The 15,040-nt window shown below is 39.6% G+C and overlaps 3 protein-coding genes and 3 long non-coding RNA genes across 8 annotated transcripts; 5 read left to right on the top strand and 1 right to left on the bottom strand.

Moving 5' to 3' along the window:
* Positions 1-8: 8 nt before the first annotated feature.
* On the top strand, positions 9-2,395 carry LOC130702918 (deaminated glutathione amidase-like). Its single transcript, XM_057524543.2, has 9 exons — positions 9-227; positions 297-406; positions 466-621; positions 685-888; positions 949-1,161; positions 1,234-1,522; positions 1,590-1,765; positions 1,868-2,089; positions 2,156-2,395. Exons 1-8 carry the CDS (start codon positions 68-70, stop codon positions 2,036-2,038), a joined length of 1,479 nt encoding a protein of 492 aa, XP_057380526.1. The 5' UTR covers positions 9-67; the 3' UTR covers positions 2,039-2,089; positions 2,156-2,395.
* Positions 2,396-3,911: 1,516 nt separating this feature from the next.
* Positions 3,912-5,747, top strand: LOC130702921 (collagen alpha-1(X) chain-like). The gene is made up of 4 exons (XM_057524551.2): positions 3,912-4,051; positions 4,140-4,211; positions 4,304-5,156; positions 5,236-5,747. The coding sequence occupies exons 2-4, from the start codon at positions 4,200-4,202 to the stop codon at positions 5,628-5,630; spliced, it is 1,260 nt and encodes a 419-aa protein (XP_057380534.1). The 5' UTR covers positions 3,912-4,051; positions 4,140-4,199; the 3' UTR covers positions 5,631-5,747.
* Positions 5,748-6,386: 639 nt separating this feature from the next.
* LOC130702931 (uncharacterized) lies at positions 6,387-7,044 on the top strand. Its single transcript, XR_009004477.2, has 3 exons — positions 6,387-6,551; positions 6,622-6,783; positions 6,847-7,044. It is a non-coding gene; the product is annotated as an uncharacterized LOC130702931 (long non-coding RNA).
* A 443-nt stretch (positions 7,045-7,487) lies between these two features.
* On the top strand, positions 7,488-8,638 carry LOC130702928 (uncharacterized). Of its 2 annotated transcripts, none has more exons than XR_009421012.1 (5): positions 7,488-7,829; positions 7,906-8,118; positions 8,184-8,256; positions 8,352-8,440; positions 8,503-8,638. It is a non-coding gene; the product is annotated as an uncharacterized LOC130702928 (long non-coding RNA). The 2 variants fall into 2 exon arrangements; XR_009421011.1 differs by having other exon boundaries at positions 8,179-8,256.
* Positions 8,639-9,500: 862 nt separating this feature from the next.
* Positions 9,501-12,051, bottom strand: LOC130702929 (uncharacterized). The gene is made up of 6 exons (XR_009004475.2): positions 11,816-12,051; positions 11,720-11,753; positions 11,013-11,161; positions 10,839-10,924; positions 10,183-10,363; positions 9,501-9,832 (listed from the first exon to the last, which is right to left on the bottom strand). It is a non-coding gene; the product is annotated as an uncharacterized LOC130702929 (long non-coding RNA).
* A 694-nt stretch (positions 12,052-12,745) lies between these two features.
* On the top strand, positions 12,746-14,354 carry LOC130702926 (uncharacterized). Of its 2 annotated transcripts, none has more exons than XM_057524558.2 (3): positions 12,746-12,944; positions 13,135-13,209; positions 13,297-14,354. In XM_057524558.2, exons 2-3 carry the CDS (start codon positions 13,140-13,142, stop codon positions 13,956-13,958), a joined length of 732 nt encoding a protein of 243 aa, XP_057380541.1. In that variant the 5' UTR covers positions 12,746-12,944; positions 13,135-13,139; the 3' UTR covers positions 13,959-14,354. The 2 variants fall into 2 exon arrangements, with proteins under 2 accessions (XP_057380541.1, XP_057380540.1); XM_057524557.2 differs by having other exon boundaries at positions 12,747-12,944; positions 13,070-13,209.
* The last annotated feature ends 686 nt before the right edge of the window (positions 14,355-15,040 follow it).

Below are 15,040 nucleotides of genomic sequence, written 5' to 3'. Positions count from 1 at the left end.
AAGGTAAACACCCTGTCGTGACGTTCGTATTTGTTGAGAAAGAAACTAATTTATTCTCAATTTATCCATGCATTTATTCTTTAAATGCATATTTCCTAAACATTTGGGTGTTGTTAGAAATCATACTAGTAGTTTTTTAATATTTTCTGCTCGTAACCACAGTGCAATCAGTGGTGTTTTTTCGCTTCAAAGACCTTATTCAACCACTGTCAAAATGTTTGATTCAAGTAATGAAATTCTGCAAAACTGTGATTTCTTTAAAACTCGTATTTAACCAACAATTTTATTTTATTTAGACAAGCAATCGTTAGTTGCAGTTGCGCAGATGACAGCAACATCAGATAAGGCAGAAAATTTTGCCATTACCAAGAAACAAATCCAAGACGCCGGTAGCCTTGGTGCAAAAGTACTTAGTAAATAATTAATTAAACCAGACATATTCACCAATAAAAAATTTTCTATCAGGTCATCTTCTTACCAGAGGCATGTGACTATATAGCTGAATCACATGCCCAATCGTTGGAGTTGGCAGAGAATATAGATGGACCATTAATTAAGAGCTATTGCGAACTTGCAGTGCAAAATCACATCTGGATTTCTATAGGTGGATTCCACAATAAAGTAAATAACATTATTGTTATGTTATACATATAAAATACTACAATTGCAAATTGTTTGGCTTAGAGTAGTTTAGGTGGTAAAATGTACAACACCCATTTAGTAATTGATTCAAATGGAAAAATAGCTGGACGTTACGACAAGACACACCTTTTCGACGTCGAAATACCGGAGAAGAAGATCAAATTGAAAGAGTCTGACTATATTGAGAAAGGAGGATCTGTTTCCTCCCTTGTTGAGTCGCCCGTCGGCAAAATCGGTTTGGGAATTGTAAGTATTTCTTTGGCGCCATTTTCCATCGACAGACTCAGCCACAACTAAATTCTTTAGTGTTACGATGTGAGATTTCCAGAATTCAGTCTGTCACTAGCTCACATGGGAGCCGACATCATTACTTATCCATCAGCTTTTACGGTTGCTACCGGCCTGGCCCACTGGGAGTCCCTGTTGAGAGCTCGAGCCATCGAAACACAATGTTACGTGGTCGCCGCCGCCCAGACGGGCATTCACAACAGCAAACGCTCCTCCTACGGCCACGCTATGGTATGTATTTCTACCGAATTTGTTCCTTTTATTCATATTTTAAATTCAGGTAGAAATTTCTTATTTTGCCAGGTAATTGATCCTTGGGGAACAGTGATAGCTCAATGCCGAGAAGGGACAAGCTTGGCTTTAGCTATGGTAGATTTGGAATACCTGAATAAAGTACGGCGAGAAATGCCTGTTTTTAACCACCGTCGGCACGAAATCTACCATAAACCCACCTGCGTATCTCCGTCATTACCTCTACCTGAGGATGATGCAGTATTCGTATTTGGACAGGTTACTATTAGAGGTTGGGCGGTTTTCTACCAAAGTCGACATTCTGTGGCTTTTGTCAACCGGAAGTGTGTCGTTCCAGGACGTAAGATTTATGTTTGCCTCTCTTTATTGTAGGGAATTAAATTAAATTAATTTTTTTTTGCACCCAGATGTGCTGGTTATTCCATTAAAGCCGTTTAGGAGAATACCTGAGATGCATGCCGAGGAATTGGCTGACTTGTTTTTGACGTCACAGCGAGTTCAACGTGGCATGGAGCTTTTCCACGATGTATCTTCTTCAAATGTTGACATTCAAGACGGTCCTGATGCCGGGCAAAGTATTCAGGTTAGAGCATAAAAGCTTTTTATTTATATTTATTCTTTTTCTCGGACTTATTGTTTCAGAATAAAATGTTTGGTTCTTAATTATTTTTTGGCCATCAATTAGCACGTGCATGTGCATATATTGCCCCGACGCCCAAACGATTTCAAGGAAAACGACCAGGTTTATGTCGAGCTGAAAAATCACGACAAAGGTCCCAAAGTTGATTGGCGTGAAGAGGATGACATGAGGAAAGAAGCTGCCGAACTTCGTAATTTTTTCAAGACCTTTGTGTAATTCTGCGTTGGAATCTGGTGGAAAGTGGAAATTTGGTGGAGAAACATACAAGTACAATTTATCTTTACATTAATCATATATATTTTATCATATAATATTTAACAGTAATATCTTTAGGGAAGAGTGAGAGTAGAGGCCCATCGTTTGTCTCACATTCAAAAATATTAAGTAAGTCTTCACTGTAACCTCCAGTCTAATTTCTATGGTAGTGCATAATGTCTAACACAGTTTAACTGAAGAGGTGACATTCTTACAGTATACTATAGTTTCAAATATAGGTGGGAGGAGAAAGTTTGTTTTGTTAGGAATCCTTTTCTGAATTTATCAATATAATGGGTACTTCTTATTTTGAATATTAATTGTTTCGAAACAATGGTTGAATTTTAGCATTTTATTTTCCAGTATAACAAACTAATTAGTGTATGAAGAGCAATACCATAGCTTTATAGGGGAAAAAGATCTTTTTTTTTTTTTAGTATTTCTAAAATAAACTTCGTGTTTATTCGAATTGTAAAAAAAAAAGGAAAAAGTCGAATTTGATCACTTCAGATGTGTTGAACTCGAAAGCAATTATTCCAGAGAACCTGTTATTTGGCGGGATGACGCCCTAGCTCTAGGACGCTAAAGCTCAGTCACGTAATCTATCTTCCGTTAGACTCGTTACTACGCAGATCCAAGACAAATTGTATTTAACCCGAAGCCTTTGATACACATTTTGATTTCGAAAGTTGTATACGTGATTAGGTTACTGCCACATCAGCCTAAAGCAAGGATCTATAGAATTGTGCACCGATTTTACCTTTTAGGTTCAAAAAGAAGATCAAGTTTTTTCCCCCCAACTTTTCTGGCTTTCTGTCGAGTTTTCCTGCAGGAAATTTACTTTCATCGTTTCTGTTGTGCTGTGAAACCCGCCAGCAATAAAGAGTGCTTCAATTTGATTGCATAACGTCACATCATGAAAAAAGAACCGAGTGTCCAAATTGCCAGATTCGGTCGGCCAAACAACCTCGTTTGTCACGTTTCATCACTTTAAATCTTTAAACTGCACCGTCGATCAATTTTGCATGTTGCGTAATTTGCTATTAGCATATATAATGAAAAATTCTGAATGACTAAATCAGTGTCTTTTAAATCGACACGAGCTACGTTTCAAGTTTTACTTTTTAAATTACTTTCTATTTGAGACTCTAATTTACGTCTTTAGGTTTGCCCACGTTTTAACAATAGCCAAACATCGAAAACGAGTTGCTTAACCGTCGATACACAGATATCGTAGTGACCGAGTACCACCACATGTTCAAGTGTCTGAAATGATGAAGTTCTCTTGGCAACGAATCCAATGCCTTTCCCTGGGAAAAAAAATTGCTTTGGGAGTTGAAAAAGAGATTTGTGAATGCAAAGACAATTTTGGAATAGGGTCACTAACAAAAACTTGGAAAATAGCTGATAAATGCATTTGAGAGAACTCTTATTCCAATTTTTTCGTTGAATATCTTTGATCTTCAGTGGTAAGTCACCCCTGTAAATTAATTGTAGACGTAGTTGATGATGCCCTACCATTCGTTGTATTTTGAAAACTACAAAACATGTTGTTTAGATGGCTGAGCTGATCAATTTTCCATGCCTCGAATGCCAATATTTGCCAGTGCTACATAAAAGAATGCTTTTTTTTGGATGAGGACTTGCCTGGTATTATTTTCATATGATGAAAAATAAATTGTCAATGCCTTCTTAGATATAGTTTTTTAATATTTAAATGTTATTTTATTTGTCGTACGAAATACGATTTACTAGAAAAAGTTTTACCTCGGGTGAAATCCGTAAGTGAAACATTCTCTTTGGGGATGCTGAAACATATCATAGGTATACAAAACAACTTTCTTTTTTTTTTTGAATAATCACCTCCCCTTTTTGCACTGGAAGCCCGGTATTTAAAAGAATCTACTCTGGAGTAAAAAAAACAGTGTGAAGACGGATGCAATTGAACAACAAGGTGTCTCTAAACAAGACAAGGTAACCATGTCTTTTAAAAGTAATTAATGTCTATTAGTCCTCTGTAATCTATCCCTTTGTTTCACGATATGGCCTACGCGCTTTTCAGATAATTTCGAGTGCACTGGGTTTCTTCAGCTGCCTGACTAACCCGTTAGGAAGAACAAAAATGCGAGCCCTGGTAAGTTTTAATATTCTATTAGCATGAAGAAACTTAAAAACTGAGTAAGCAAGTAATTAAAAACACCGATTTTTTCATGTTGCGATCGGCAGGCCATTATTCTACTTTTTGCAGTCTTTGCTTTCGCCAAACCTCAATACAAAGCGAACTACCATGGACAGGTTCCCATCACCAAGAAACAGTGGGTCTCTCTAAACCCGTACGGCACCACGGCAACAACCTACAAAAACAACGAACACATTCAGAAGCAATGGGAGAGCCTGTACGACCATCTTCCGTGGTTGAAGGGCCCTGCCGGTCCTCCGGGCACTCCTGGACATCCTGGACCTAAAGGAGATACTGGAGCCCCAGGAGCTCCTGGCAAACATGGAGCGCCTGGTCCAGCTGGTAAAGATGGCAAACATGGTGCTCCAGGAGAGAAAGGCGAACAAGGCGAAGATGGAGAAAAGGGAGAACCTGGTAGCAAAGGAGAGCAAGGAGAGCCTGGCAACAATGGTGATGCTGGCCTACCTGGAGCCCCAGGCAAAGACGGAGAACCTGGGCCTCAAGGACCTAAAGGGGATACAGGATCACCAGGCTATGTTGTCCATACCAAAGTTGTCGGACACCCTGGCCTACCGGGAGCACCTGGCAAAGACGGCGCAGATGGCGAGCCCGGCCCCGCTGGTCCACCAGGCCCTGTAGGACCCCAAGGATATCCCGGCAAGCTTGGGCTAAATGGCTTTCCAGGCAAACCTGGCGAAAAAGGAGATACGGGACCTCAAGGACCAGCTGGGATTCCAGGTAAAGATGGATTTCCCGGTTCACCGAGCTATGTTGCTGGCCCCCCTGGTCCGAAAGGTCCGATTGGCCCACCGGGCTATTCTATTCCTGGCAAAGATGGTGCCCCTGGTGCTCCTGGTAAGCCTGGCAACGACGGACTTCGCGGTGCTCGTGGTGAAAAAGGTAAAGATAATTCTAAATAATTAGTGAAATTCTATTAAGTAACTCCGGTTTTCCAAAAATACAAACAATCATTTAATAGGCGACTCAGGAGAAGATGGCGAGCCAGGAAAAGATGGTCTTCCAGGTCCTGAAGGACCGCCTGGCTCCCCTGGAGGTCCAGGACCTGTTGGACCTGAAGGTACACCTGGTACTCCTGGGAATCATGGTAGCCCTGGGCCTATAGGCCCAGCCGGACCTAAAGGCGATCCTGGTGCTCCAGGATACCACGGCCCTGTTGGACCTCGAGGTCGACCAGGCTTCCCGGGTTTTCCTGGTCCTTCCACTACCGTATTTACTTACCCTTGGCCAGCGTACGCTGGTCCTACTTTCACACTACCGTCAGCATTTGCGGAATACACTGGAATGTGGGATCCTACTTTCGACACAGCAACTTCATTTTGGCGGAACTATTGGAAGTATGCTTCTCGAGACTAAACGAAATATTTCTTGAAATAAATTACGTGCTTTATAGAAATTTTACCAGTATTTTTTCAAATATCATTTTAAATAAATACATATGAGAATACACAATTCAAATCGTCTAAAAAGAAATGCCGAAAAATTTCACATTATTAAAATTTTCCGAAAAGTTTACCTCTACCGGGTGATAGCTAAACGTAAAACGTAGTAGCAGACGAAGTTGGTGTTGTTGGCCATGCCGCCATATTGACTGTTAAATTGTGGCAAATGGTTTACTCGCAGTAAATTGGAAGTTGCCTTTAATTTACCAAGTGCTTACAATAATTTGAAGATTCAGCAGCCTACACGTGGTTACCTAGGTAATAGTCAGAAGTTTTATCTATAGATCCAGTACTTTCATGTTTTTATTGCAGGAACTTACACAATGATGGTCAGAAACAGGTGAATAATGAGGCCAAATGATTCTGTTAGCAAGTATTCATTTGCCAATAAGTACAATTTGAGATTAGCTTTATTTTTACTTAACATTTAATGGTCCTCATGTCCATCACATTGAGAATTCTTTAATGAATTTTACTTAATCACATGTAATTATTGCACAGGATTTGGGAAGAGCAAAACTTATTTTTGAACTGTAATGTTTTGAAAGCTTTTCAACCCCTTCCTTGGAAATGTTGGTTAGCACAAATAGAATGATTCTATGTTTACATTGCAGCTTTTACTATGATGTAGTACTAATGTTGACTAATTCCTTTATACAATTCTAATAGAAAGATTACATTGCCAATCGAAGACTGACTAGAAAAGGCAATCCAAATTCAAGTCAATTTTGAGATAAGAAGAACATAGACTGGAAGAGCACTAGTAAATTGCCCTGCATGTTCTTCAGCGAGCTTGCATAGATGTTACTGAGGGGGAATACAGCTTCAGCAAAAGGTTTTCCTGCCTGATAAGCATAAACCTTTAGTGCATTTACCATTCTAATAAAAAATCTGTGTGATAACAGGAATTCAGGCAAAGGGAGCGAACAAAGGTGTCTACCCCAAAATTCCACCACTGGGCCGGGTGAACTGCTTGTTGTAATAGGTAACTGCAACAAGTGTGACTCTTGTCAAGGAAAACCAAATCAGCAGTGCCAGTCCAAGTTTGTCTTGGTTTTGCCACCAAGGTATCTTTTGTAATAAATTCTGTTTATCAAATGTTCTGTTGTTGTTAATTAAATCCCATTTAGTAGGCTAAGCTTAAGATGGTAGCAGAAGAAGAGGAAAGTGCCATGAAACCTATCTGGAATGAAGCCAGTGATTCTGAGGATGATCAGTGTGGTATGCAGAAAGTTTGGGGAATGATTCTCTAAAGAGTTAAATTACTATCTAAAAAGTGTCAATTGTCCTTTCAAACTGTATATTCAAAAATGAATCTGTTCTACAAATTAAAAATCTGATGAGTGAAATTAGAATGAATGAACAAAAAGTTATAATGTCAAAGGTATGTGTTGTTACACAAATAATAAAAATAACTGTTTAAAAGGGCATTGATGGCATTGATCAACGTTAATGGATTGATTGACTCAAATCTTTTTTCATTGAGGTTATTAACCTTGCGGAATAATTGGAAACTTTGAATTTTATACTCCTCCTATCGAAACTCCTAAATTATATGAAACTTAGACTCTTTTGAAAATCGATCCTCAAATCTTCGGCATAGCGCACCGATGCTCTACCATTGAGCCATGAGTTGCATAAGTGCAATTTCTATTTGTCCTTGTCAATTAAAGGACACGAGGTCCCCATTGGACCAAGTCATCTAGTGGTCGAAAATCACACTGCTTGAAAATTTGGTCATCATAATTGCCATTTGATAATAGGCAACGAGTAGGTAACATGTGTGTAACATTCGCCATATTTTACATTACGAAGGATATTTCAACCAAAAACTCACGGTATGTTGTTTACAATCGAGTAAATCCTTTGCTCTGTATGTGTTGGGAGGCAAGCACTTCACACCGATTGATCTTTTTTTTTGTATGTGACAGTATCCCTTGTGATCAGCCGAACGAGTTACTCACTAGATACCTATAGACAACTTATGTCTACCCATCGCCATCATGCTATTTCCGAGTGAAAGGATTCACATTCTGCCTTCCTCTATAGCAGGCATCACATATTTATTACTATAGAACTACATGAAACAAAACAGACAAGGGATGCTGACACTGTACGTAGGACTACTCTAACACAATTTAGTATACCAAACCTAAATTACCTGTTCATGGTCGCACACTCTTTAATAGTTTGTGTTGCAGCTTGCTGATGTTTCCTATCTGTTTGGTGCAGCATATTCATACATATGTTGTGAACTATCTACCTTTCCAGCGCTAAAACTCAAACATTCCACAACCATACATTGCCAACTTCCACGTAACCATCATCTTCTCAGAAGTCTTTACCTCATCGGTACTTAACCAGCTAACATTCATAGGCTTTCACACCGTCACCACACTTTGGTATTTTAAGTTTATATGTTGTGAAGTGGCATCCCATTGTAACATGGAGTCTTGTGATAGGATAGCAAGTACTCATCATCCTGCTATGCAAACGTGTCTTCCCAACAACTACCGTAGTTCTCGTCCCCAATCGCACGCGTAAGTTTAGACTATTTTATCTGTTACGGTTTCATCGAAAACGTTCTATTTCCATCTGAAAACGCTTTCTCTACGTGTCATTTTCATCCATTTAGAGCTACTTTGTCTTCATCTTCCCACGGGTACGGCATCAACCCATCGACGTTCCCGTTATGCTGTCTTCATCTGCCGGAGTCATCTATAAGTAAGTTTCATTCATTTTTGCTTCATGAAAGTAGAATTCTGATATCTTTGTTCATTTTTAAGGTAGCACCATGGCTGAGCAACATGCAGAAACTGATTTAAGGGGGTGCAGCCAAGTCAAAATCCGGCCAAGCCGTCTTCGCCTTTGCCGTCCTCGCCTTTGCCGTCCTCGCCTTTGCCGTCCTCGCCTTTGCCGTCCTCGCCTTTGCCGTCCTCGCCTTTGCCGTCCTCGCCTCGCCGTCTTCGCCTCGCCGTCTTCGCCTCGCCGTCCTCGCCTCGCCGTCCTCGCCTTCGCCGTCTTCGCCTTCGCCGTCTTCGCCATCACCATCCACGCCTCGCCGTCTCCACGTCGCTGTCTTCGCCTCTCCTTCATCGAGCTAATCGTCTTTGCTGCATCGTCTTTGGTCGCCCTGGTCTTCGCCTCATCCCCGTCATCGTGGAGCCGCGCGTTTTTGGTATAGTTTTTTGTTTTGTATTGTCGTGTAGTGTAAGCTAACCTGTTGGCTGCCACCCATTTTTCTCCCATTTTTTTTGTAGCTGTAGGGACCGGCGGCGCTGTTCTACCCCTAGGTTGATCACCTATTGGGGTAGGGCAGTCGCCTGCGCCTTCGGGCGCTTTTAGGCAATGCACCAGCAGGGCCTTCTCTTTGTCGATTTGATGGTGGAGTAACCCGGGGTGTGCATTCCCAGAAAGGTCTCCACCATCAAGTCAGCCCGGACTTGTCGAAAGACAAGTCCCCCTTGCATCGTCTTCCATCTGAAGCGATGGTAGCTATTGTAGAAGAACAACCTACGGGTTGTAATGGCTTGGCAGCCAACAGGTTAGCTTAAGTGTTATGTATGTATGTATGTATTTGTTTATGTATGTTGTGCATTTATTGTTATGTAAAAAAGTGGTGGAATTGATGGGCGGAGGAGGGACAATAAAAAATTCCTTTATAATATTTCTATTTGTATTTCATTTTACTATTTGGTACTTACTCAAAATTGTAATGCGCAAAACTCTGCTCTTTTTTCCATACCATCTACATGCTTTTTTCACAGCCTAACAACACAAGTACTTTGCTCACAAAAAAAACGAAGTCTTTACAATGCAAATTTCCATAGTTTCTTTTTTTTTGCCATCTCAAACACATTTTACTGAACACAGAAAAAATGAAATCTTTTTTCAGCAACCAATTACTTCACATTCTACCATGGTGAAGAAATGTAGCCAAATCCATCTCGAACTTCTCCTTTTTTTCTCGCTAAGGAATTAACTGTTCACCAAATGCAAGATTCGTAGTGGAAATATTTATTCACACTACGGCATAGAAACAACAAAAGTTGCTTTCGGTATAGGGTGATCACATGGCCAACACAGCATTTCAGGTATCCGGTACATCCAGGAGGCCTAGAAATATAGTTTTAAAAAATATCATCGTTAATAATAAATTACAACATCACTTTATGACACCTAGAAGTACCATAACAACTAGATTGTGAAAAATAATTACTGCTCTCTCTAAAAAAAATTCTTTTGGTAGCAAAGTTGTGTGCATTTGACTAGCAAAATGAAAAACATTACGACAATTCAGCCAATGCCAAGCCTTACTTTTCTTTAAAACAGTTTCAAAGTGTGAAAAAATTCTTTTTTACAATCAAATTTTAGTACCAGTACCTTTAAAACTTTGTACGGATACACGTTACAGTGAAAACCCTATTGCTACTCGTTTAAAGGGAAATATAGGTAAAAAAACGTACCTCAAGGAACCCAAAATCCCAGATAACTTTCAATGAGGGAGACGTCCATTTTGACCACCTTCCTCAGTTTACGCCAGGCGACAATGAATGACGTGCCAGTGGAACTTTAAAGGGGTTGCACGCTTCTCCCATAGATGTCGCACGTATTTGGCGGACAAGAGCGCCTTCTCCCGTAGTGCAACTGCATTAATTCAAATTAACAAAGTGAGTATGAACATAATAAAATGTAGAACAAGGACCACACTGAGTATAAATAAAATGACTACATCAGTTGACGAATTCCAAGTAGTAAGAATGCTTTTTCGGTCACTACAACGCATTTTGTATAAGAAAATTCGTTGCAATTACCGGGGAAAACGTCAACAAAATAATAAAAAAAACACTAACGGCCTTATGTACAACAATAAAATGTTCCAAATAAACGTCTACAAAAAAAATCTGTCTAGACGGATTTTGATAACAAAAGAAAAAAGGCTAATTTTTAAAAGCAAAAACACAAGTACAAAGTGGCTGGATGGACATAATAGATTGCCCTGCAGTGGCGACGATTGCCAGTCTCTTATTTGATAGAGAGGAAATCAAAACGGCGTTGACGGGAAACTGCCTGTCGGGTACGTTCAGGCGGCGCGAAACGATCATTACAGCCTGGTTCATACCTTTTGATTAGCCTCAGTCTAATGCCAGCAACAAGAATTCTCCATAACGAGCTTTTTTTCCCGCTGCCAATACATATAAGGGAAAGCTGCGAAAAGAAAGCAAACATTTTATGAGCTAGAACAATTCAATCAACTTATGGACATATAAAGACGTCCCACAGGTTATCTCCTTACAATTTTTATTCCGTTGGTCATATAGCATTTCTCGGCTGTGGGTCTTTTGTAGTGTATTTTGTACGGCCGTTTAACTGGCATCACCTAAATGCTCACCACGGTATCACTGCCACGGCTGCTCCTTTTCTTTTTATTAGGCACCTATAAGCCTAAACAACAAGAGGAACATTGTTAAAAGAGTGGCAAACACCTTTGAACAATATGACAATAAAAACTATGAAAGCAGGCTGTCAAAAACAGACTGGATGAAGGATGGACCCCGCATCGCAAAAATGGGGATGGGCTACGGCCTCCTCCAGTTTCCATAATATGACAAGGTTAATGTGTAATCAAAGCAAAACAGTTTGCAATTCCACAAATGTTCGATCAGACTATTTTGTACCCCAAATAAATTTTTTTTGTTGTAAAAAAGAAAATTGATTCAACTTTTAGAGCTGGTAAACAAACAAAACAATGTTTTTGGTTCAGCAGCAAGGTTGACTAAGCCAAAAACGATGGAAGACCATAATCTAATTTGTAATTGTGCAAGAAAGATGGACCCGTCAAATATTTTCTACCCAAAGAATTAGATTACACTTTCTTACTTTTTTCTGGAAAATCTATCATTGTATATCTCTGCACAATTCTCATACTCACCAAACCGTACATTACATTTTGCTACCATTGAACATTTTTGCTTGAAGAGCAAAATCAGCTCATTAACAAACCTTTTAACATCCCCTTGAAATCACAATGCCTTTCCTGCAACAAAGACAGATTCATTAGACACTTGCTATTAAAGCAATTAAAATTAATTAACGTACCTTTTTTTTGCAGAACCATGTGGTTCTTCTCTCTGCACATGATTTTCTGAGGCTCAGTTCAACACCAATCAACCATTTTCTTAGCTCTCCAAGGAGGCAAGGGCTACCCAAAGACTATCCTATCCTACAGGCTATGAAGTGCCTTTAATTCTGCGCCTTTACGTGGGCTTAATTGCCATTACTTATATGAAATGGGAAAACATTTTTATTAGTAAAGAAATTATGATATTGCAACACTCACGGCTCACGTGTCAATGGCGCTTCAGCAGTACAGTGGTTTAAAGACACGCCATCTAGTGTCGTTAAAAACATACAGACAACTTAAGTCGGACTTCAATTGTTTCGTGCTCTCTAATTGGTGAACATGTGAGAAACTGAAAACTACATGTTGCCATACGCCATTATCTCAACTACAGGACATCGTTTTGCAAGAACACCGAAAAACATCAAAAACGATAACACGTTAACGAACTCTTCAAATCACAAGAAATCACGCCGTTGTCACTAGTAGTGGTAATGATAAAATACCTATGTACAATTAGAATATATATTGTAAGATATACTAAAGAATCCCTGTAAGAAAAACACTTAGGCTGGCATAAAAAGGACTACTGCCATATAAGGCCGACAAATGTCGGCCTTGTTAACTGTTATCGCGCCATTTTTAATTGTCACCAATTTCGTAGTTTTCGCAATGATTTAATGGTGGCTTTTTTGAGTGACCTTAAATAATTATATATTATGTTCGCTTTTAAACTTTACATTTCTCAATTCACTCCTGGAACTTTCCTTGTCCTTGATTTTCGTCATTGTGCTGAGACACTGACGCTTTCGTAAGTGGCACAAGGAAGACTTGGCTTTTGGCTTTAAAATGAAAGATGTCGTCAGTAAGTAGCGTTGCATGGTTATTGATATATGGGCTACATTCAGCCTGTGTGGTGTAAGCCTAATTTGTTGTCATTGGTACGGATGTTACTCATTTGTCGGGTCCTCATGTTTCAGGATGGGCCTTCCGTCATCAATTGGACTTCAGTGGGGCATCCGTTAGACCGTCAGTTGTAGATCGGTCGTAGCCTGTGCAGGAACATTCGTGAAACAGTGGAATTAATCAAAACAAATAAGTTAACAAGTAAGTATTTAGACTGTATACTTCTCCTATGAAATATTTTGTGTTAAAAATTTATTTACTAGAGTTTTACTTGACTTGTTGTAATAAGCATTTCCTTTTTTTTTCAAAATGGCTGGAATTTGTAGTGCCGTGCTAAGCTGCCATTATCGATAGAAAGTCAAACTGCTGTTCTCTGGTTTTTTTACCACAGATATCATGTTACCCACTAGCTACTGCGTTTTGCAGCTCGTGCTGATAACGATTATTTTGATGCAACGGAGCAATGGTGAGTCCTTCAATACATTTAACGTTAAATAATTATTTACCCACAAGTTTACTATGGTATTATGTTTTTCTTGATGGCCACCATCAGCATGGTCGATCAGCAACATAGATAAATCAGCCGAAGAACTGTACAATCAATTTTCTCGTCTTCGCAGCGAAAATCGAACGGACACGAATGACGCATTGACCATGGCATATCACGTCAAACAGGTGCTGGATGCACCACCGACCAGCAACGGTCGCCTTAGCAAAGTGTGGCGATCCAAGATGGAACAAGTACGCGACAAATGGCTACCAGCTCGACTAAAAGTCCTTCTCTGGAAGGAGACGGTCATCATTGAAAACGCCAAGAGCCCCAAATATTATCTGTTTGGTTCACCGACGGCCGTCTACTACACATCCTGGATCTATCGCTATTCATTTCCCTGGACGTTGGAGCCCGTCGACGAAGCAAGACGTTTCCGTATTAAAGATGGCAGGACTAATCTCTACATGAGTGCCGTCACTGATGAGGAATCCTATTCTTGGAGACGACCCATTGCCATGAGACCGGAACCTTTGGGCTCGGCTGAAGAATGGCGGATTGAGCCGTACGGTGCTGAAGGGTTCACTATTCAGAGCGTCGCTTACGAAGAATACCTGTACGCCTCGAAATTTTTAGGACGTTACAAAGGCTCACTTTGGGACGTGTACACTTGGAGAGATAAGCGAGATGGGAAATTCACTGAAAGTGTATGGACTTTTAGGTGAAGAATCCACGTTCATTTTATAAGTATGGCGCAGGCCTGCTTATGATGACACACACTGCCCGGCAGAACCTTTAGTTAAAAAAAAAAACGTGAAAGTATGGATAAAATAATCTTTTCCTGCGTCAAAAGCAAATTTACCTCTTGCTTGTAGCAGAAAGCAACGATGAAGCACCAAAGTCAGGACAAATTACAAGTCAATCGGCTATTGCATGCTCGCTTTAAACAGCTATTCAGAAAAAAGTACGCTTCGTTACGACGTTATTATATATAAAATATACAGTATATACGTAAATTAGTATGTGTAAAAAGGAGCGCCGTCAGCAACATCCGATTTTTGTTTACCAACGCCACATATCGTTTCTCTTGTCGTGCAAATACAACGAGATTATGTTTCATATTTTCAAGATTCTTTCTGGCGAGATCTTATTTTGTATACGTTGACAACATGGCCATGTTTACGAATTTTTCTGATAGGTTGTAATCAACAAAACTGCGTAATAGTAATACAAGGACTCCGTCTTCCCGTGTTGACCTCAGATTCCAGGATGTCGTTATGCTAGTTGTTAGAACTCATGAAGGATGTGCACATTGGACCTATTTATCGCTGTGCGGACACTAGTTGTGTTCGACCTTACCCTACATGCTGTATAGCTGAACAGCAATTATTCCTATTAGCTATATATAAGACATTCAGATTGCGACACTCACCGTTTCCATAGTGTAGTGGTTATCACGTCGGACTAACACGCTGAAGGTCCTCAGTTCGATCCTGGGTGGAAACATCCTTTTAAATAAAATAATAAAGATTAATTGCATTAAACGTTTCGACATTCTTTTTTTTACTATCGTTTCCTTGTAAGCACAGTCACTTAAACAAAAAAAAATAGTATTCTGTAATAAAAGCATTTTCACAGCTGCAATCACAGCAATATTATCAGTTTTAAGCTTAATTTCTCTTTACAGTAATTGTTTTAATTTTCTTAAATTTAGAAGAAAATTTTAATAAAAACCAAATGAATATTTGTTTCAAATAATAAAATTTCTGCGATTTTCATCCATTTATAAAGTGATTTGAACGAAAAT

This window comes from Daphnia carinata, chromosome 5 (genome assembly GCF_022539665.2).
Source record: "Daphnia carinata strain CSIRO-1 chromosome 5, CSIRO_AGI_Dcar_HiC_V3, whole genome shotgun sequence".
NCBI classification, from domain to species: domain Eukaryota; kingdom Metazoa; phylum Arthropoda; class Branchiopoda; order Diplostraca; family Daphniidae; genus Daphnia; species Daphnia carinata.
The sequence above is the reverse complement of the archived record's forward strand: the minus strand, read 5'-3'. Positions and strand labels throughout refer to the sequence as shown.

Coding starts and splice junctions, on each gene's coding strand:
- LOC130702918 (XM_057524543.2), top strand. CDS start 68: ATGCATTTATTCTTTAAATGCATATTTCCTAAACATTTGGGTGTTGTT. Junction 622..684: donor TAGGTGGATTCCACAATAAA/GTAAATAACATT, acceptor TGTTTGGCTTAG/AGTAGTTTAGGTGGTAAAAT. Junction 1,766..1,867: donor ATGCCGGGCAAAGTATTCAG/GTTAGAGCATAA, acceptor GCCATCAATTAG/CACGTGCATGTGCATATATT.
- LOC130702921 (XM_057524551.2), top strand. Junction 5,157..5,235: donor CGGTGCTCGTGGTGAAAAAG/GTAAAGATAATT, acceptor ATCATTTAATAG/GCGACTCAGGAGAAGATGGC.
- LOC130702926 (XM_057524558.2), top strand. CDS start 13,140: ATGTTACCCACTAGCTACTGCGTTTTGCAGCTCGTGCTGATAACGATT. Junction 13,210..13,296: donor TTTGATGCAACGGAGCAATG/GTGAGTCCTTCA, acceptor GGCCACCATCAG/CATGGTCGATCAGCAACATA.